Source organism: Apis mellifera, linkage group LG15, assembly GCF_003254395.2.
Source record: "Apis mellifera strain DH4 linkage group LG15, Amel_HAv3.1, whole genome shotgun sequence".
Classification (NCBI taxonomy): domain Eukaryota; kingdom Metazoa; phylum Arthropoda; class Insecta; order Hymenoptera; family Apidae; genus Apis; species Apis mellifera.
The window spans coordinates 1,894,707-1,914,906 of NC_037652.1; the positions used below are offsets into that span (position 1 = coordinate 1,894,707).

The window sequence follows — 20,200 nt, forward strand, 5'->3', positions numbered from 1 at the left end:
TAATCCACCCCGCTCGTCCCCTTTTTTCGCGAAAACGAAAACGACACGCTATCTCGTAAATCACCGTCGCACCTTCAATCTTCTTTTGTGCAATTATATTTCCGCTGTTAGATTATTTTTAGTTATAGTTAAAGAAAGAAGTAATAAATAAATTCAAGGCTGAAAATTTATTATTAAAAAAAAAACTGATAATTTAGTGGATAGAAAATAGAAAATTATTTTTTTTATGCTCTTTCTTTTTTTAGAAAAAATTATATCAAAAAATTCAATCGATCATTCAATTAATCTTTTTGATGAATTATTCTTGCATTGATATTTCTTGAATCTTTTGTGTTAAAAATTATTAATTAATTTGATATTTATATTGATTGATATAATCAGGAATTATTTGACGATCAAATTATCAAACATTAATAATATTTTTCGATCGTTCTAAATCGATTATGTACTACAATAAATAGATAGAGACACGCGAAGGTCAAAGGACCTGTACAGCTAATTCCTGCGGAAAACAATCGATCTTTTGACCATTAATTGCCATCCATGATGGAGTTGCAACATTGATGAGGTTGAATAGTAACAATTTTAAGCTCCGAGTCAGACTCATCAATGTTGCAAATTCTCCATTTGATATTGTCTGCATTGTCGTGTAATTTACTTCATAATAATTATCGACGCATTAAACATTCGTAGGTAACATGAAAGTGTCAGCTGCCAATTGTCCCAGAGACATTAGAAACATAGTCGAATCCTATCTATTGTATAGTGTATTAGTATAGTGTGTTATTGTCTCGATATGTGTATGTATTTGTATGAATGCATAAGATAAAAGTAATTGAATCTTGTAAAATAATTTGTTAATTGAGAAAAATTTATAATATTTGAAAATATTATAATAACATATACATATCAAAATTTAAAGTTTTAAAAAATTAGAATTGTTTTGAGAAAACAATTTGAAGGTTAAGTTTACTTCTTTTAAAAAGATCTATAATAATTTGCATATGAATTAATTAAGAAAAAACATTTAATGTTACGAAGATATGTACAATTATTAAATCTTGTTGAATTATATCCAAGGATTATATAAGAAACTATGTATGAATGACAAAAAATTTATCGATAAATATTAAAAAAAGTGTGAATAAATATCTATCTTTTGTCTTTTTCTTTATATATATAATTTATTTATCATTTTTTTCTATATTTATATATATTATATAACGTTATATAATTTTTTTATTATTATATTTATATTATTCTATATCTCATTTTGAGGTTAGATATTGGAACAACTTTAATTAAATTTTTCTTTATATATTTATCATTGTTTCATAACACATTGTAAATCTATTGATTCATAAAGCTATTTTAATAATAATAATATATCAAAAATATATTACCAATTTAATTTATATTTTATTTCAAGGATAATGTATTTATAATATTTCGATATGAATAATAATAAAAATATTTCGATAAATATTTTTACACATTTATATATTGAATATTTTTTATATTTTTTTTACAGAAAAGGATTTCGTCTATGTATTAATTCAAGCTACATAATGAAACAAAAAATATAATTAAGAAAAAGAGTTTTTAAAAACGTTTGTTTCGTAAATAGTAAAATTCGTCAGTAACAATTTTCAACGCGACACCGATGTTAATCTTCCATCATTCAATCATGCAAGATACGAGAAAAGTCCATTATAACAACAGATCTAAAGATTAAGGTCGTGATATGAGCGTAAGGCTGAGCCATTATCGGTTGTGCCGTCATCCAGGGATTGGCCGATCAGAGCCAAGCTTTTGCCTTGCTTGGCCACTTAAAATACCAGTCAACTGTTCACCCCTAATGATTCAGGGGCGGAACAATCGTTTGTTTCCCTAGTGCGCATGTACGGAGAGGCGGAACCACCCCTGGTGGCGACGAATTGCACATCCTTTTGGTGAAAAGATATACGGTAATAAAACACGTGATATGAAACGTCAACAGGCTCGACAGGAAGTTGAGGTCGTGACGCGAAAGAAGTTTGATCACGGTGAAATTAAATTTCCTCTTGAATTGACGTTGTTTTTAAAGAAACTACATAATAATTTTTTGAAATAATAATTTTAATCATTAATTGATTTTTTCTAGATATTATTGTTCTAGATATTATTATTCAAAGTGAATGTGAAAAAAAAAAAATTAATTCATGAAATGTTAAGGAAGAGTGAAATATTAGAAAAAAGAAATTAGTAGTTTTTTTATTTCATAACGAATGAAAATCATCAAAATCAAACAATTAAGAAGAAACTGTGAATTCATGTGGATGAATAAAAAAAGTATTTTCGATGAATATAAGTACATAAGTTGCATGTTTTAAAATTGATTAAAATTGGAGTGTTAGATAGAATGTTTTTAAAATGTATTGAATAATTTAGGCATAATTATACTGATACATTGGTGAAGAGAAAATGATTTGACCATATTAAAGAGTGTTGCACATAGTTTTTTTAGTGTTTATGGAGTTTGAAACTATTTCTTTTAAAGGAATGAGTTCCCACGCGCATGCAAGAACAATCTGTAGCGGAAGCGCAGTAACAAGTGCGGTTTCTGCATTACATTTCTTAAAAAGTTATAGTCTATTCACGCCGACTTCAGGTATTTTTTTTCAAATTTTTAATGGATTTAATCGATTCAATTTATATCTTTAATTTATATTTTGTTTTTGTAAAATTAAATCATTTTTAACGAATTAAAAATGTATTTTTAGTTTTTCTGACAATTATTTTTTTTTAATTAAATTTATTTTTTAATTATATCATTAAAATAAAAACTTTTCTTGTTAATAAAATTATTTATTTTTTATTAGTACTCTTTTTAGTTTGTAATTAACAAAATATGCATATTCATTAAATTTATTTAAATTTTTATATAAAAATTCCATAATGTGTTTATTATATTATATTTTTTTCAGTTGGAATTTTATTTTATTACAAAGCACTTAATAATAATATGTATATCATATTTATAAACTGAATATGAACTTATGAAATATGAAATAAGAATATGAAATATGATCTTATGCAATTTCGAATTGAATCGCAACTCCTCAGATAGCCGTGATCGTCTAGTGGTTAGGACCCTACGTTGTGGCCGTAGTAACCCAGGTTCGAATCCTGGTCACGGCAATGTGCCAAGACACATTGTCACGGTAGAGGTTTTTTTTTTCTTTCTTCAATATTTAACTCTTATTTATTCTAGTTCTTACTTATTTATTATTTAATTAACTTAATAAATTATTTTTTTATTTTGTATTTATTCATGATTTTGTATAATTCATGATTTATTTTTATATTTTAATTTTTCTTTTTTTTTGTAGAATATTTTTTTTAATATATTGTTTATATCATTGATATAATGAAAAAAATAATTACAAGAAAATGAAAATTTATTTCAATAAAGATAATATTTGTTATAACTTGCTAACTAATTAATAATAATAAAGAAGATGATTAATATACATACACAATATTATTTATTTAAAACTTATATATAAATCTAATAATCATTACTAACATTATATGTTTAAAATGAAATAAAAAATTTTTTTTTTTATTTTTAATTAATCCTATAAATTTTGATGTTGAATTTTTATTAATTTTATTTAATTATGAAATTCGTTTTTCTTTTATATATAGCATTAATTAGATAATAAAAAAAAATAATAAGAGACACATCATGGAAAGAAAAAAGTAATTGTTTTATTACCCCTGGTGGGACTCGAACCCACAATCCCCGGTTTAGGAGACCGATGCCTTATCCATTAGGCCACAGGGGCTGTTGGTATTTTGTCTTTTTAAACTAAATAAACTTTGGGAACTACATAAAATTACATATGTGTTAAATATTAATTTGTTACTATAAAAATAATACTTTTAAAATTAGTTGAATTAAATAAACTAAATTTTAATCTTTTAAACTATCAATATATTTCTTAAATTAAAATTAAAAATTACTATAGTTTGCAATACTTGCATTTTATTATTGAAAAGTATTAGATTATAATAAATTATATTAATTTTGTAGACTTATGCAGATATGAGCCATATAATTCTAAAGACTACAACTTTGGAAATATCGACATTTTAGAAACACACCAGACAAACACACCAGATATAACAATTGGCCGGACATCATCGCCATTAACACCCTCATCTTTATCAACATTTTCACTTCCAGGATCTCTACTTCAACCACCGTTCTTATCTACAATTCCACCTTTAATGCAATCTATAAATATGCCTCCAACGTTTTCCAATAATAATACAAGTAAGTTGATACTTTTTAAAATTATTTTATTTGTGAAAAAAAATATATTAAAATATAACTATTATAAATTATTAAATATTTATATGTTATTATCAAAATACCTTATCAACTGCCTCGGTAGCGCAGTAGGCAGCGCGTAAGTCTCATAATCTTAAGGTCGTGAGTTCGATCCTCACCCGGGGCAAATTTGTTTTTTGTATTTCTTTTTAATAGATTTATTAATTGTTAAATATTTAATATTATTCTTATCTTTATGAATATATCAGTTTCAAAAGTCATAATTAATGAAATATACGATAAAACAGGTAACATGGTAAGTCGTCATTTTTTGAGTGCGAATAGCATCACAAACATTCATAAACGACCTAGAAGTGAAAAGAAACCGATACCTGATGATCAAAAAGACGAAAAATATTATGAAAGACGTAAACGTAATAACCAAGCTGCAAAGAAATCTCGAGATGCTCGGAAAATTAGAGAAGATAATGTGAGTAAAAATTTAATTATATTTAAATTGTAACTATATGATACTTAAAAGTTGTTGCATCTTATGATAAAATATTTAATATAACAAATTATTTCTAAAAAAAAAAAATTAAATAAATTTATATAATTAAAATTTTATTCTAGATTGCATTGCGAGCAACTATATTAGAGCATGAAAATGCAATTTTAAGGGCGCAAGTGATAACTCTTCGTGAAGAAGCGCAATGTCTTCGACATATGTTGATTAAACAACAAACATCACCGCTACAATCCATTAATCGGTCGATTTCTTCGATAACACCTGTTACATTATCACCTTCTCATTCAACAGCAACTTTAGATTGCCAAATTTGAAGTATACTATTAATAGAAAAATGTCATAGCTGACATTTTTGGCAATCAAATAAATATTTTTTAATAACTATATAGGAAAATATACTGAATTTATAAAGTGATATTAAATTATTTAGATTGTTGTGTTAAGGTTTTTTAAATTTTATTAAATTTACATATAGATAATATATGTATTACTTGAAAACGCACAAAAAATTTTATTGTTTGTCAATTTAATTAAATAATTTAATTATTGATTTTAAAATTTAAATATAAAACATTAATTCATATCTTTTAAAACAAAAAACAAATATAATATAGTTTCATCGTTTATTTATTTAGATTAAGTAAGATAGATTATGTAAATAGTTATAATAGTATCATTTTATAACTGTTGAGAAATAAAAATTTATCCATTATAAATAAAATAGCTTCATTGTTATATAATAATTACTTAATAGAACACGTTAGCTATGTTATATAAATGTTTTTAGTAAACAAGTAACTTATATGTATAAATATAAAAATTTCAATTTTAAATTATTGAGTAATTATTATTATTCAATTCCATAAATTGCGAATAGATTTATTTGAACAGAATTTGGAAATGATTAAAATTTAATATAATAATTTTCTATTCATTTAATAAATATTTCAAAATATTTTATATAAATTTCGATTTTATAGTTTAAAATTTTTATTATGTAGGCTACCCTGTATATTTACTAATCTTTTTAAAATTAATCAAGAAAAATATGTTAAAATGAAAATTTATAAAAATATAATAATTAAATATTCAAATCATAATGAAAAATTCATTAAAATTATATATTTGATTATTTGATATATATTTTTATTTGTTGTAATATAAAAATTATTTTCTTGACTTCGATGGTATATATATGATACAAAAAATGATTGCAAATTTATTTTGATATTTTTAATATAATGATATTTTAGTTTATAAATTAAACAGATTATTGTAATTTATATCTATTCTTACATTGTTATTCGATTTTAATAAATTTGCAATATCTTTTGTTTATTTGTAATAAAATTTTAATTGAAAAAATATATTTTTAAATTAATTAAAAATTTATAAATTATTTGATTTATTGTAAATTTAATTAGATTTAATAAAATAATAATAATAAAATAAAAAGTTATGGAAAATTATAAAGTTTAACAAAATATAAAATTTGTAAATGAAAATTTTTTCTTTTTTTATAAAGATCTGTAATAGTATATCTTTAATTTCACTTAGTCATTGATTATAATTTGATAACATATGTTCTAAACAAAAAATCCAATTAGATTGAATCCAATAGATTGAATCTATTGCTTTGTAGCAAATCTTTGTACTAAAAGAAACAGTAGACATCCTAATTATTTACTAGTTTATTAGTTTTATAATGTAAGTTGTAATAACATTTTATTGAGAATTTAATTTTTTATAACATATTTATATATATAAATAAGATTTGTATATATTTTTATATTTCTAGACATTTTCAATGAGAAAATCCTTGAAAAAAATTTTAACTTTTTAACCTATTAGATAAATATAATTATATCGTTATAAATAATTTAATATTATAATGCATTTTCATTACATTAAATAATTATCAATAATAATTTTAATAAAAAAGAAATTTACAATATATTTTATTTTTAATACATAATTGCGTTTCATATATAAGTTAATTTCTGTTGGTCAACCTGTTTACTATTATGCGTGAACTTATATAGTATTTTATTTGGTGTATGCAGACGTTTGAAGAGAAGATCGATATAATTGAAGCAGACAATATTTCATTGTTTATGTCACGGAAACTTTTCCGTGACTTCCCCGAATTTCTTCTGTGTTATATTAAAAGCACTAACTCAAGCATTAATTTCACAATTTAAACGAGTGGGATTCTCAATTAATCCATTGATTATTAATATTTATTCAAATATTTATAATTATTTATAATTATATTATAAATTTATAATTATTTAAACTCTCAATATCGAAAAAATGCCGCATGCAGGCTTAGTAACTATAATTCTTGGAGTCACTGTAGCTACAGTTTTATATTTTATGTTTGGAAATAATAAACAAAGAAATGATCAATATTATGAACATGGTTATGAGTCTTATCCAGAGTGAGTATTTTTATAAATATAAAATAAAAATATAATTATATAAGTCAATTCTATTTAACTGAGTAAAAAATATCTTTCTTTTGTATGATAATAGACAATCCAGTATGTCAAGAGATTCCGATGAATGTCCAATATGTTTACTTCCATTGGCATATAAAATTAATTATATTTTACAACCTTGTAGACATAAATTTCATAAAAGATGTATTGAAAAATGGGGGCATGAAGCTGAGGTAAGTAATATAAATGAGATTAATATTATGAATAGATTTAATGATTATAGCTTTTTTAATTTTCTTAAAAACGTAATCCAAATTTAAAGTATAATTGATGTTATCTTACAGTCTCAAGCATTGTGTCCACTCTGCAGATCTCCATTTGCTCAAATTAGATAGATTTACATAAGACTGTCAAATTTAATATAAAACAAAAATTTATTGATTAATACTATATTTTTTGTACTTTGTTGAAATTAAGATGTATTTGTTAAACATCAAATTTTCAAAACTACAAATAAATTTTTAATAGATAGTTGTATAATTGTCTTGTATAATTAAGACAAAAAAAAAAATATTCTATTGGAAACGTAAAATAATTGAAATGAAAAAAAATTGAAATGAAAAAAAATATTATTTTCTATAAAAACATTATATGCGAGATGAAAGTTTTGTTATATCTTTGTATTGATAACAAAAGCATGATAGTAAAATTTCTTGCTCTGTTTTTTCAATGTTGTATATATACAGGGTTATATACGTTATATCTGGTGCTGTAATTTATTCACATACAGTTAAATATAATTACATTTTTAAAATATAAAATAAATATATAAAGAACAATAGAAATATAATGTATAATAAGTATGTAATGTACAATAAAATTTAAAATTATTATTTGAAACTTAACAAAATTAAAAAAAACTTTTCTTTGAAACTTGATTTAAATAAAAAAAAAATAAATGAAAAAAAATGAAATTAAATATGAAATTTATGATTTAATCTTAATTTTGATTTCAATTTTGATTTCAAAATTTATTTAAAATATGAACATTTCATAAAATGAATCTTCCCTTTCTAAGTAATTTATATAAGACAGTGTTCATAAAATTATATATATTTAAATATAAGATTTTTACTCTATATTTCTATTAAATATTTCTATTATTCTATCTATTAAAATGTAACATTATAGCCCTGTAAACATATATTGTTATATGCTTTATTCTATCATATAAAAAATGAACAAAAAAATAAGAAACATACTAAATTCTGTTTACATGAAATATTGCTTTCTGTAATATTTTAATATATTGAGTAATTATAATATAATTATATATATTATACGAAGAAGTTATTATTAATTTAATAATTGCTTTTATTTGATATTCTTGACATCTAATTATATTATCTAAATAATTTTATAATTTATTATTTTTTACATTATTATAAACAATATTACACTTTAAATAATTGAAATTATTTTTAATGTTTTAATTGATTAAAATAATTAGAATCAATTCAGTTTACATTATTTATTTTTATTATAAAATGCATATTTGAGAAATAATGATATACATATTTATATTATATTGCAATTGATATTACAAGTTTTTTTAGAAAGTTATGTAGATTGAAAATTATATATAATTATTATTTTATTCTTATAAAAATATATTTAATACTAAAATGTATTTGTAATAAAATTCACAATAATAATTCTTATTGTTAAATATTATAAATAAAAGTTTATAAATTATTAAATATTATATTTCAAAAATTATAGTAATACTTCTCACGCGTAATATTTTATTCATATTAACAAAATGTCGATATTTAATCATTTAACTTGATATATAAGATTACCAAATTAAATAATAGAAATTTTAAGAAGTGTGATATTTGAACATATAAATCATTTTAACTTAATATAACTTACAAATTAATAGTTTATAAAGTGTGTTATAAAAAAAATGTACATAGATATAAAATGTAGAATATATTTCTGTGTGAAAAATGAATAAAATAAATATAATTCCTAAATAATAAACAAGTATTTTAAAATATTAACTTCTTTCTACCTTAATATTTCCATTAATATGCAAATATTTTTGTATACATAACGATTGTCTTTGACAGTTATGTTTATGTTTTATGAAAGTGAAAATAGTATTATAATAATATTGATAAGATATAATAACTTCATATGATTCTACTTATGAAACTTTCCTTTGATGTTTATTATTAAACTATTACTTTGATGTAAAAAAAATAAAAAAAAAAAAGGAATCGAGAAAATTAAAATATAGAAATATAGTATTTATGAATTTAATTCTTATGATTATGCTACGTGTAGAACACTTTTCTTTTCACTAATCGTAAATGGTCTCTGTGGTTTCCGGTTCACTCGATTTGTATCCCTTTCGCAATCGCGACCGTAATTATTTTTACTTTCTATTCTCTGAATTTTCATTTCATGTCAATGGTTCAAACAAATCATCTCATTAATAATCCTTTCTTTTAATAATAAATTCTCGTATATTGAAAATAAAAATAATCTGTTTAATATTAAAATTTATTAAATAATATTTCATAAATAAAAATTTCTTAATACAATAATTTTTATACTAATTAATTAGTAAAATATTCCTAAAAAAAATCTTACAATAAGAAGTATATAAAAATTTCATAAAAAGTATATAAAAAAGAAAATAAATATAATGTTGTTTTTTTAATATGATATATGTGTGATATATGTGTGAATTTATATAAATTTATTTGTATTTATATATATAACTATACATATATATATATGTGTGCACAAGATATGTAATGCGTTTAAAATGAAAAACGTGTGGCTATAATTTAAACTTTCAATTCGATAGAAGGGTTAACTTATTACGTTTACAGTTTCTTTTGGCATCCTCGTAATAGCGTGCACGATGGTTGTGAGCAACGGTAATATTTGTCCAGTGAGCGGCCCAGGGAATGTAGGGAACCGGTCAGTTACCTGAGAAACATAGCTGGTAGCAGGACGATCGGTGTTGGTCGATTGTTAACCTTAAGAATTCTCTGTGACGGTGGTCCACAGCAACAAGACACGGAGAAGTAAAGGTGGCGGGAAAAAGTGCATTGATGATGTCCATCACTTAAAAAGTTTTGAATTTTGCGGCTTTTCCGGCACTCGATTATCAAAATGCGTGAACAAATTAAATACGATGCAATATTTGCTGTTGATTCTGTGTATCATGCACATAATTGTGACTTCGAAAACCACCGATGAAGGACGAGGTAAGAATTCGAAATTCAAACAACAATTACTTTTGATAATTTTTTTCGTTTTGTTATTTATTATTTGAACAAAAATTATAAAAATGATAAAATTATATTTTATATATTATTCTGTGATAAATTATACATTTCTTTTAATTTACTAAATTAAAAAATATATTATAAATACATTATATGTATATATCATATATTATTTAACTTTTATAAAAAAAGAAAAGAAATTAAATTTTTATGTTTTATGTTATCGAAATTATTAAATTTTTTTTCGATTTGTTTTTCTTGTATTATTAAAAGTATCTAAATTGCCTTATATGATAGACTCGATCTTTTCATTTATTATAATTTATTATAATTTAAGAAAGGTTAGGAAAAATTTTCATTTTAAAAATATATTATTTTTAATCATCATATATTATAAAAATTTCAATATTAAAATATAAATATAATTGTAAAATACTTTAATAATATAATCGAATTTTAATTTATATAAATGAAACAAGAAATTTAATAATAAAATTGCGTTAAAGTATATTAAAAATTAAGATAAAATCTCGAGGATTATATGATATAACCAGTTATATATAAGGATTGTTGGACTAACGGTGAAATTATTTTACTCGATAATCATTCAAATTGACGTAATTAGCGCGAACATATTAACACATGGTATAATGATCGTACTTTTTTAAGATAAATTGATCTATTTTTATAACACAGATTTATAATTGTGAATGATTACGAGATTGAAAATCGATTGTCGAGCATTTTTCTAAGTTTTATGATTGTCGAATTTCATTTTTGTATTATATTATATATGTATATAAATAATAATTAAATAAATTTTATCTTGATCGATTAGCGCCTTCGAATTGCTCTTTTTAAAAAAATCAGTTTCTATAGAAAAGTTGCATACATTCTTTTATTATGCAAATTTATATTAAGATTTAAAGATATACATAATCTATGATAATATGATGAATGTATCATACTTGAAAGATTTTATCTTATCTTAAATAATTTTATTTTTTACAATATTAAATATACATTCATTTTACTATATTAAATATTGTTAAGAAACAATATTAATTAAGGAAATGTAAATTATTATTATCTCATACATCGTAATAAATTATTGAAAGATTTCGTAACCTTGATGACTTTCATGGTGAAAAAATTTAATATTAAAACTATTCGAAATAAAATCTACCAAATTAATTCTCTTGAATTGATTTAAATAACGGGTTAATTATCTCGATGATAATGACGCTTTAGAGTAGAAATAAATAGGAACTTGTTTCACGACGCCTTCTTTAATTGCGGAAGTAGAATGGAAAACGTGTCGTAATACCAAATATGGTATCGCCATATGTTGATTCTACATATTAATATTTTAATATGAGGACACTGAAAAATCGACTCGTGAATAGCAAATGTGAAAATTTTTTAAATAATGACGAAATAAAAAATTCTTTGCGTTATTTATTATTTAAATAAAAACTTAATAAAAATTTTTTTCAACAAAAATCAACGAAAATTTGTTAATTTCATTATCATAAAATTTTATTTTTAATTTGAAAAAAAAAATAAATAAATTGAGAAGGAAAATATATTAAATTTTTCTTATTAAACAATTGCGTGAAGTTATTACGTATTCCATTGTATCTGTAAGAAAGTTTTGAGCTCTTTAGCGGTTTGCACGATGATAACTGTTCGTTGAAGGTTCAAATGTGAGAGGTTCAAATGTATCGCATATGAGACGAAGATGCATATATTTGTACAATAGATAATCTTGTTCACTTAAAATGAAATGAAAGCAAGATCCCTCTAGGCCTTTCGTTTTTTTTACCTAAATATATGTAGCACATACTGAAACTAGCAGCTCGAAGAAACTGGCTTTCTAATAATATTATGTTATTATCTGTAAGGTCATTAAGATCAGTGATCATCACCGACGCACAATATTATGTTTGGCGCATATCTTCTATTAAATTGCATATTTTAAATGGTTTTATTAGAAATGATAATTTATCTTTTACTTTCAATAATTTATGTTCAGATTTAATTTTTCCACGAGAAGATTATTATTATTATTATTATAAAAATATAATATGTTTATTTAATAATTAAAACATTTCATCTTCTTAAATTTTAATTTAAGAATTCAAATTATAATCTTGTTTTATAATCGTATTTTATATTAATTGCAAAAATATTAATGTTAAATTAAAAATTGTTTTAATATCGAAACTTGAATATTATAGTAGTGAATTTATGAATAAATGTTTTCGAATATCATAATAATAAATTTGTTTTTCAATAAATATTAATAAATTTGTAATCTTAACGAGAGTTTTTAGAGTTAAATTAAATGGATAGAATTAAAGGTAAAAAAAATAAATGTTAATTTAAAATTTAATTTATATTTTTGCATTTAATTAGTTTGATAAAATACTTCTCTATTACGTTATATATTGTTACATATTGTCTTTATTTAATTATATTACAGTAAAAGGATTAGTACGAGACTGGGCGCCTCTAGTATGGCTCGCACCTGGCGAACTCTTTTTACCCCTTGGGGTACCAGAATTTCTTGACAATATGCAGTCTGACGATGATTATCTTCACACCAAAATTGACGTAGGTAAATAAATAAACGAAATAGATGATACGATTATTCTCGAAGAAATTTAAAAATTAATCTACTTTGATCTAATTTTTTTTTTTTTTTACCAAATACATGAAAAAGAATTAAATCAATGAAACGATTTTTACATTGACAGAAATATTGTTGAGGAATCGATCGTCGTTTCTGTATGGCCGAAAACCAACAGGCACGGTACCGATTTATGCTGTGATCAAGAATTGTGCTATTCCAGACGTTTCTACAGATGTGATAAAGATCAGGAATGAAAGAAATTTCCCAAAAAAGAGGGACGAAACGTTGACGTCATCGAAAAATATGCTGCAGATCGACGAGTTTGGGTCGACTATGATCTTCACCAACGATCTTTCACAAAAGATTTGGAAGACAGATGTTAAACAGAATCTAGAGGTACATTGAGATAAGAATTTTATAGAAGAATTATGTAGAAATAACATTATTAAAGTGAAGATTTTAATTCTAAAAAAAGAAAGAAAAAAAATATATGAAAAAGAAAGTTTTTTCTCTTTAAATAACAGTTATTAAAATGATAATTAAGATTCTTTTAAAGTACTTGCTTGAAAATGGCATTATTATAAAATTCTCAGAAAATTATTTTATTAAATTGATTGATTAAATACTTACAGAAGCATGATGATTTTGAAAAAAAAAAGAAAAAAGGAAACAGGCCCCAGAAACTGCACTTTCACGTGACCTATTGGATGTTCTATCCGTTCAGCGAGGGAAAGGCGGTCTGTGTTCTGGATCTTGGATTTTTTGGTAGCTGGCCGATACCCACCGTGGGCGGGATATGCCTTGGAATGTTTAAAGAGTATGGCAACCACGTGGGCGATTGGGAACACATGAGTCTTTATTTCAAGGTAGATGAATATTCACTCAATATAAAAAACAAAATATTTTTCATTCTAAAAAATATTTTGAAATATTTCTTTACTACTATTGAACAATATAAACCTAAAAGTAAAAAGAAAAATTGTCATATTATATATTATTTTTACACCTTTTCATTATTATTGTATAATTACATTATAATTCAATTCTATATTCATTTATAAAAATATCATTTGAACATTTCAAAGTTTGGAGTTTCTTCTAGATTATTATTATACTTATTTCCTATATGTATATATTTATTTTATTCATGTTGCATTTCTATTATTTTATTCTATACTTCTTCGTGTAAAATCAATCGTTTATCTCTTAAATTTAGGATACAAATCATCCATCAACCATGTACGTGTCCGCGCATGACGCAGGCGCGTTCTATCGATATGATTTACGAAGCGGTACATTTGTTTATGAGAGCCAAGAGACGCGGAAAGGAATATTTCAAAAACCTATATTTCCTGAAAAAGTATTCACTGCCGACGGCTCTCATCCCATATTATTTAGCGCGCGAGGATCGCATGGGCTTTGGACCGCGCCAGGGAAGCACAAATTCGTCAGATTACCTCGTCTCTATGACGAAAGTGGTTTTGGAATCGCTTGGCCTACGTGGAAAAAAATGGAATTGCTTCTGAAAGAGGAGAACACTATCTTACCCAACTGGATGACTTTTAGAGGCAAGTGGGGTAATCCTAAAAGTAATTGTCATCCTTTAGCCAGATTTGGTTTCAACATTTGCGAATTCGTTGATGGTCCTACTGGCATTCCTATGAAACAGTCAAGTTTTCGATGCTAACGATATTTTTTTCAATAATTTTTTAACATGCTCGCTGCTATTATGTATAAAAATTATAAATATTTGTTGTTCAAGTTATGCTTATGATGTTAGTTATTGTATTTACAAAATAAAATTAACGATGACAATGAATTTTTAAAATAATATGATGTAATATATAGTATAGTAGCGAATATGTGGAAATATATCTCATCAAAAAAAATTGTATAGTTTTAATAATTAAAAAGAAATTTATGATTGTAGTAGAATGCATATTACTATGAATATAGAATGAAGAAGTTATAGTCTATTCAAAATTAATTGATTACTGTAAATTATATTTTTTGTATTATCAAAAACTTTAATTATTTTGAAACATATATATAAGAATTTTTTCCAAATATTCGGAATATCTTGATCTGGAACAATAAATTAATCTTGAATAAACGACGACTTCAATCTGTAAAAATAAATAATAATGAAATAACAGGGTTTAATATGAAATGATTTGTTAGTAAAACACATTCGTTTAATTTGTTCATTTTAATAATTCTAATATTAGCTTAGCAAGGAATTAGAAAACAGCATCGTTATTTGTGAAACTTGCTTTTGATTAGTAATATATTCTTATCGTTTAAAATCTTTGCTCGATGTAAAACAATAATAAAATACAATTTTATCATTACAACGAATAGATCGATGATAAATATTAAAAGATGTAATAGATTTTTATATATATATATATTAATATATATATATATATATATATATATATATATATATATATATATATATATATATATATAATGTATAGGCATTGCGTGATACGTTTTCGTTTAAGAAGGAACAGTAGGCAAATGCGGTATTTAGCTATAACTCGTAATTATACATATTTCGATGTGATCCTTTAAAAAATGGCTGATTAAAGGAACACTTTATTTCTTGCGTCGAAATTGTTATAATAATCTCGATTCAAGAGAAAAAAGAAGTCTTGCGATTGTGATTATAGGCCTGTGCAATTAGACCAATTGCAATAAATTCGAAGAGAAGCTCTTTTTTTCTTTTTTTTTTTCCTAAGAACATCGCATATTTCGAAAATTACATCGTGCAAAAATAGACTGTGTGTAATTAAATTGATCTCGATAAGATAAAACATTCGCTATGCTCGAAATTAAACGTGCGTGCACGTAATTTTCTTAAGATTAAAACAGTGATCATTAATAATTGACCGCAACGATGAATTTCATTGTGATGCTAACCTAACCGTTTTGCACGATTAAAGTTCGAAATAAGTAACGTTCTCATGCATCAGTTTTCCCTTTTATTATTCGTCCTCTATTAGATGCATTTCTTTCTGTATCTCAATCTCAGTGTTTTGTTCAAAGATCTTCTTGGTTTCGCATACTTAAAGATGCCTTCAATTTTGTACCCAGCACCTGTGAAAGAAATATGTACTCGACTCTTAGATGTTCGAGTAACAAAGTCAGTATTAATGAGATCTACTCGGAGACCTCATCTTCTTTTGGTTGTTTCAATAGACCGATATTGTGTATCCCAGTCCTTAGTAATGGCGTCCCTTTGTCTTTTCCCAACACGCGTGCGTTCAGTTGGATTATTAATGGAATTCCAGCTTTACAGCATATTATTTGAACTTCTTCTTTTAAGATTTTTTCTTTGTATGCTAAAAACTCTATTTTTAACCTGTTGCAGAAACAACATCTTATAGTGGAAATTAATACAATAATATAAAAAATTAAATTACAATGATAAAAATGATAATTTTTATACAAACATAAAATTATGTCTACAAATAAATTTATAAAATAACAAATGATTTACTTTAAGCTTTCCTTTTCATGTGTTAGCTCTATAATATGACAATAGGGATTATGACACTCCGTGATTATCGCAGGTTCATTACTGTTTCTTTCGTTATGAATGCATAGATCCCAAGGAATGGAGAATTCAATATGATATCTAAAAAAATTATATAAAAATTATTATAAATTTGAATAATTTGAAGTTATTTGAGAATATTTATTAATTTCACATATATTTAGCTTCCTCATATGTGTACAAAAAAAAAAAATGATGCAACCTATGATGAAGTTGTAAGAATCCAAGATGAACATCTATTTGTCCATGTCGTTGTGGTTGTATCACAATTTTGTTGTCTTTTCCGGGGCCACTTGCTCCGCTAAAGTGCACGTGATGCTCTAAATCCAAATTTAAGTAAATAAAAAAAAAAAAAAAAAATAAAAAAAAAACAATACACATATCGTGTTTAAATTCATTCGTGTAAAAATTATGTAAATTTATATTGATATAAATCATTATGTTATTTCTTCAAAGTTAAACAATTTTAAAATCTGCTTCTTATTCTATCATTATTCTAATCAAATGTTAACATTCATTTTTATTGCTGTGCTAGAATGAATTATTCATATTATCTCTTTCTATATAAATATATTATATAGTGTATTAATTACTATTATATAAGTATATTAATAATACATGGTATAGTAAGTTTATACGCCCTCTCGTACAAGAAACCATTAACTATGTTTAAGCGGGAGCATAAATTGAAAGATAATTTTGATTTATTTGTAATGAAAATTATAAAAAGAATGCGATAACATATTTTATGATTATTTATATTTAATATTTAATCTATTATTGTGAAATTAAATTCGATTTAAAATTTAAAATATGTATTTATATATTTTTTATAATTATATATTGATAATATTTAATCTTTATTAAATCGATATGCAAAATTGAAAAATTTTGATTGATAAAAACACAAATAAGCATATTGTTTATAGGATCAATATAAATAAAACAATATTACGAAACAATATATAATAAAAGTATATATATAAGAGAAAAAAAAAACGAGAGAATTAAATAAGTATTAATAACTTACAATTTCGAAATAAAAAAAAAATATATATAAGATTATCAGTGAATATAATTATGGAATAATTATTAAGAAAATATGTAAAGATATATTATTTTTTTCTCAATAATGCATAATATTTATTACTTTATGACCTTTAGAAAAAAATAAATTTTTTCAATTTTAAAAATTAAAGATTGTCTGGGTATATGATGATTCATCATATAGATATAGCAAATCTTAAAAGGTTATGTGCTAAAAATGAATCAGTCTTGATAATTATACAGATTATTAATTATTATTAATGTAAAAACCTTAAAAAAACGAAATAATAATAAAATTATAAAGTTTTTTGAATAGCAAATATATTGTACTTTCGAAGTGGCGCGCTTTCAAATGACCTGATTATGACCTTATTCTAACCTATGTCAAGTACCGACCGGCTTCATAAAAATTGTTAAAGTATATGACTTTTTAATAAAATTTCAATTTTTAATGATATATTATTTATTTAAAAGATTAATTTATCAAGTTAGTTTTTCATGTTTTTGTAATATTCATTTATATTATAAAATATAAAAAATACAAACCTTAATAATAATAAGATTTATGTATAGCATAAAAAAGAATCGGTTATGAGTTGAAATAATTTATCTTTACCTTTATCTGCCATATTTTATAAGGCAATGTGGCAGTTGTACTTTCATGCTACACACAACTAATTTAATATTCCGCACGACTATGCTATTTTTTACATGTATTAGTGCATGTATGAGTCGTTGTAACGCATTGAATAGTTGAATGTTTCGATACTGGCGGCAGCACTGTTTTTTTATCATTCAAGAAGTACATTTTCATTTTTTTTAATCGAATAATTTATCTAATTATAGATAAAACTAATAGAAAATATTATCAATAATGTTTTAAAATATTAAATTTTTTATATTATAAATAATTATAAATTAAAAAGCATTACAATGTTGATTTATAATATTTAGATATGTTATTAATTGTAAAATAATATTAATTATAATATACTTAATTAAATAATGATAATAATCATAATTGAAATAAAAATTTTCAACTTTGATCCATATCAATTTTTAAAAAATTAAAAAAACATATATATAATAATATTTTTTGTGTCATTAAATAAAATTCAATCTCTGTTATATATATTTTTCTTTCTCTTTTTTTTTATAAAAAAAAAAAAAAATAAACTTTAAATATTCTATGTACATTTACTTATATATATATATATATTTTTGTCTTATTATTTCTCAATTTGTCTCTTTAATTATTTTCTTTTACATTTTAATTTATTCATTTGATGAACAAATAAAGATAATATCTCATTTTTTGAGAATAATAGTTATAATTTTATTGTATCAATTATTTTTTAAATTTTCAAATTATTAAAATTTTTTATAGATTCTTATTTCAATTTTATTTTTAGATTCCACCATCTAATTCAGGAATAGACTGTTATAATTATATTTGCAACATGTTATAATTATATTTATTACTTATTTGAAATATATTTAAATTAATTATTGTGGATTATAATTATTCATTATTTCCTTAATTTTTATTCCATCATGATGATATCATAATCTTATAAATAATATAGAAATTATATAATCTTTAAATTAAGAATAAAATTATATTCCAATTAAAAATCTGCATATTTCCAAATATTAAAACATTATAACATAAATGATTAATGTTTTAATATTTCTATTGTTGAACAATATTTATATCATTTTTCATTTTTAATAAATACAAATTATGATTATTATTTTTTGTAATTATTTTATTTTCCATAAAAAAATGTACTTTTACTATTACTACATTTAAAATTTTTTTTATAACGAAGTTATATTAATTAATAATTGCATGAGTATAATTCAAGTATAATAAAGAAATATAACAAAAGAAATTTCAATCATTTTCGATTCGTTTCCAAGAAATTCCAAAGGATTTGTTTATATTATACATCATATGTCATTACATTTATATATTTATATACATTATATATCATTTATCGTACTGCTTGTGCAGTACTTGACCCTTGAAGAATTATCTTGAGCTTGTTTTACCATTTTATTATAAATTAACTTGCATAAAGTAAGAAAAAAAAAATAATTTCCAGCATACGTTTTATTTAAACTTTACTAGTCACAAATTTAATTTCGCCTATCGAAGAAATATTCGATTAATTGTTTATTATACATATATATTAGTTGTTACATAATAAATATGGCTTTCCAACAAGAATTTGCTTGAGTTGAGCTTTATAAAATCATAAATCGTTCGATAATTTTCATTATGTATTATCTTGTTCAGAATGATTCAATTTATTATTCATGCCAGTGGTTTGATAACATTTCTAATTCTATTACGA

The 20,200-nt window shown here is 22.9% G+C and overlaps 4 protein-coding genes and 3 non-coding genes across 8 annotated transcripts; 5 read left to right on the plus strand and 2 right to left on the minus strand.

Moving 5' to 3' along the window:
* Positions 1 to 375: 375 nt before the first annotated feature.
* Positions 376 to 5,333, plus strand: LOC726528 (nuclear factor interleukin-3-regulated protein). Its single transcript, XM_026445569.1, has 6 exons — positions 376 to 962; positions 1,532 to 2,045; positions 2,144 to 2,650; positions 4,079 to 4,321; positions 4,627 to 4,808; positions 4,952 to 5,333. Exons 3-6 carry the CDS (start codon positions 2,512 to 2,514, stop codon positions 5,159 to 5,161), a joined length of 774 nt encoding a protein of 257 aa, XP_026301354.1. The 5' UTR covers positions 376 to 962; positions 1,532 to 2,045; positions 2,144 to 2,511; the 3' UTR covers positions 5,162 to 5,333.
* On the plus strand, positions 3,109 to 3,180 carry TRNAH-GUG. Its single transcript has one exon. It is a non-coding gene; the product is annotated as a tRNA-His (tRNA).
* Positions 3,758 to 3,830, minus strand: TRNAR-CCU. The gene has a single exon. It is a non-coding gene; the product is annotated as a tRNA-Arg (tRNA).
* Positions 4,433 to 4,505, plus strand: TRNAM-CAU. Its single transcript has one exon. It is a non-coding gene; the product is annotated as a tRNA-Met (tRNA).
* Positions 5,334 to 6,419: 1,086 nt separating the features above from the next.
* On the plus strand, positions 6,420 to 8,011 carry LOC725811 (E3 ubiquitin-protein ligase RNF181). Of its 2 annotated transcripts, XM_006558291.3 has the most exons (4): positions 6,420 to 6,554; positions 6,911 to 7,288; positions 7,383 to 7,521; positions 7,633 to 8,011. In XM_006558291.3, exons 2-4 carry the CDS (start codon positions 7,161 to 7,163, stop codon positions 7,681 to 7,683), a joined length of 318 nt encoding a protein of 105 aa, XP_006558354.1. In that variant the 5' UTR covers positions 6,420 to 6,554; positions 6,911 to 7,160; the 3' UTR covers positions 7,684 to 8,011. The 2 variants fall into 2 exon arrangements, with proteins under 2 accessions (XP_006558354.1, XP_001120409.1); XM_001120409.5 differs by lacking the exon at positions 6,420 to 6,554 and having other exon boundaries at positions 6,816 to 7,288.
* A 2,221-nt stretch (positions 8,012 to 10,232) lies between these two features.
* LOC551525 (putative vacuolar protein sorting-associated protein TDA6) lies at positions 10,233 to 15,946 on the plus strand. Its single transcript, XM_026445413.1, has 5 exons — positions 10,233 to 10,575; positions 13,082 to 13,216; positions 13,356 to 13,627; positions 13,864 to 14,097; positions 14,448 to 15,946. The coding sequence occupies exons 1-5, from the start codon at positions 10,503 to 10,505 to the stop codon at positions 14,916 to 14,918; spliced, it is 1,185 nt and encodes a 394-aa protein (XP_026301198.1). The 5' UTR covers positions 10,233 to 10,502; the 3' UTR covers positions 14,919 to 15,946.
* A 12-nt stretch (positions 15,947 to 15,958) lies between these two features.
* Positions 15,959 to 18,606, minus strand: LOC100577418. Its single transcript, XM_003249201.4, has 5 exons — positions 18,457 to 18,606; positions 16,996 to 17,113; positions 16,737 to 16,874; positions 16,409 to 16,598; positions 15,959 to 16,333 (listed from the first exon to the last, which is right to left on the minus strand). The coding sequence occupies exons 1-5, from the start codon at positions 18,467 to 18,469 to the stop codon at positions 16,277 to 16,279; spliced, it is 516 nt and encodes a 171-aa protein (XP_003249249.1). The 5' UTR covers positions 18,470 to 18,606; the 3' UTR covers positions 15,959 to 16,276.
* Between the last annotated feature and the right edge of the window lie 1,594 nt (positions 18,607 to 20,200).

Bases quoted from the DNA above. Each gene is read 5' to 3' on its own strand.
- LOC726528 (XM_026445569.1), top strand. From the start codon at position 2,512: ATGGAGTTTGAAACTATTTCTTTTAAAGGAATGAGTTCCCACGCGCAT. The intron at 2,651-4,078 runs GTATTTTTTTTC...TTAATTTTGTAG, and splicing joins TCTATTCACGCCGACTTCAG to ACTTATGCAGATATGAGCCA. The intron at 4,322-4,626 runs GTAAGTTGATAC...ACGATAAAACAG, and splicing joins GTTTTCCAATAATAATACAA to GTAACATGGTAAGTCGTCAT.
- LOC725811 (XM_006558291.3), top strand. From the start codon at position 7,161: ATGCCGCATGCAGGCTTAGTAACTATAATTCTTGGAGTCACTGTAGCT. The intron at 7,289-7,382 runs GTGAGTATTTTT...GTATGATAATAG, and splicing joins GGTTATGAGTCTTATCCAGA to ACAATCCAGTATGTCAAGAG. The intron at 7,522-7,632 runs GTAAGTAATATA...GTTATCTTACAG, and splicing joins AATGGGGGCATGAAGCTGAG to TCTCAAGCATTGTGTCCACT.
- LOC551525 (XM_026445413.1), top strand. From the start codon at position 10,503: ATGCAATATTTGCTGTTGATTCTGTGTATCATGCACATAATTGTGACT. The intron at 10,576-13,081 runs GTAAGAATTCGA...ATTATATTACAG, and splicing joins AACCACCGATGAAGGACGAG to TAAAAGGATTAGTACGAGAC. The intron at 13,628-13,863 runs GTACATTGAGAT...AAATACTTACAG, and splicing joins ATGTTAAACAGAATCTAGAG to AAGCATGATGATTTTGAAAA.
- LOC100577418 (XM_003249201.4), bottom strand. The intron at 16,875-16,995 runs GTTGCATCATTT...TAATTTTTTTAG, and splicing joins TTCTTACAACTTCATCATAG to ATATCATATTGAATTCTCCA. The intron at 16,599-16,736 runs GTAAATCATTTG...TTTCTGCAACAG, and splicing joins CATGAAAAGGAAAGCTTAAA to GTTAAAAATAGAGTTTTTAG.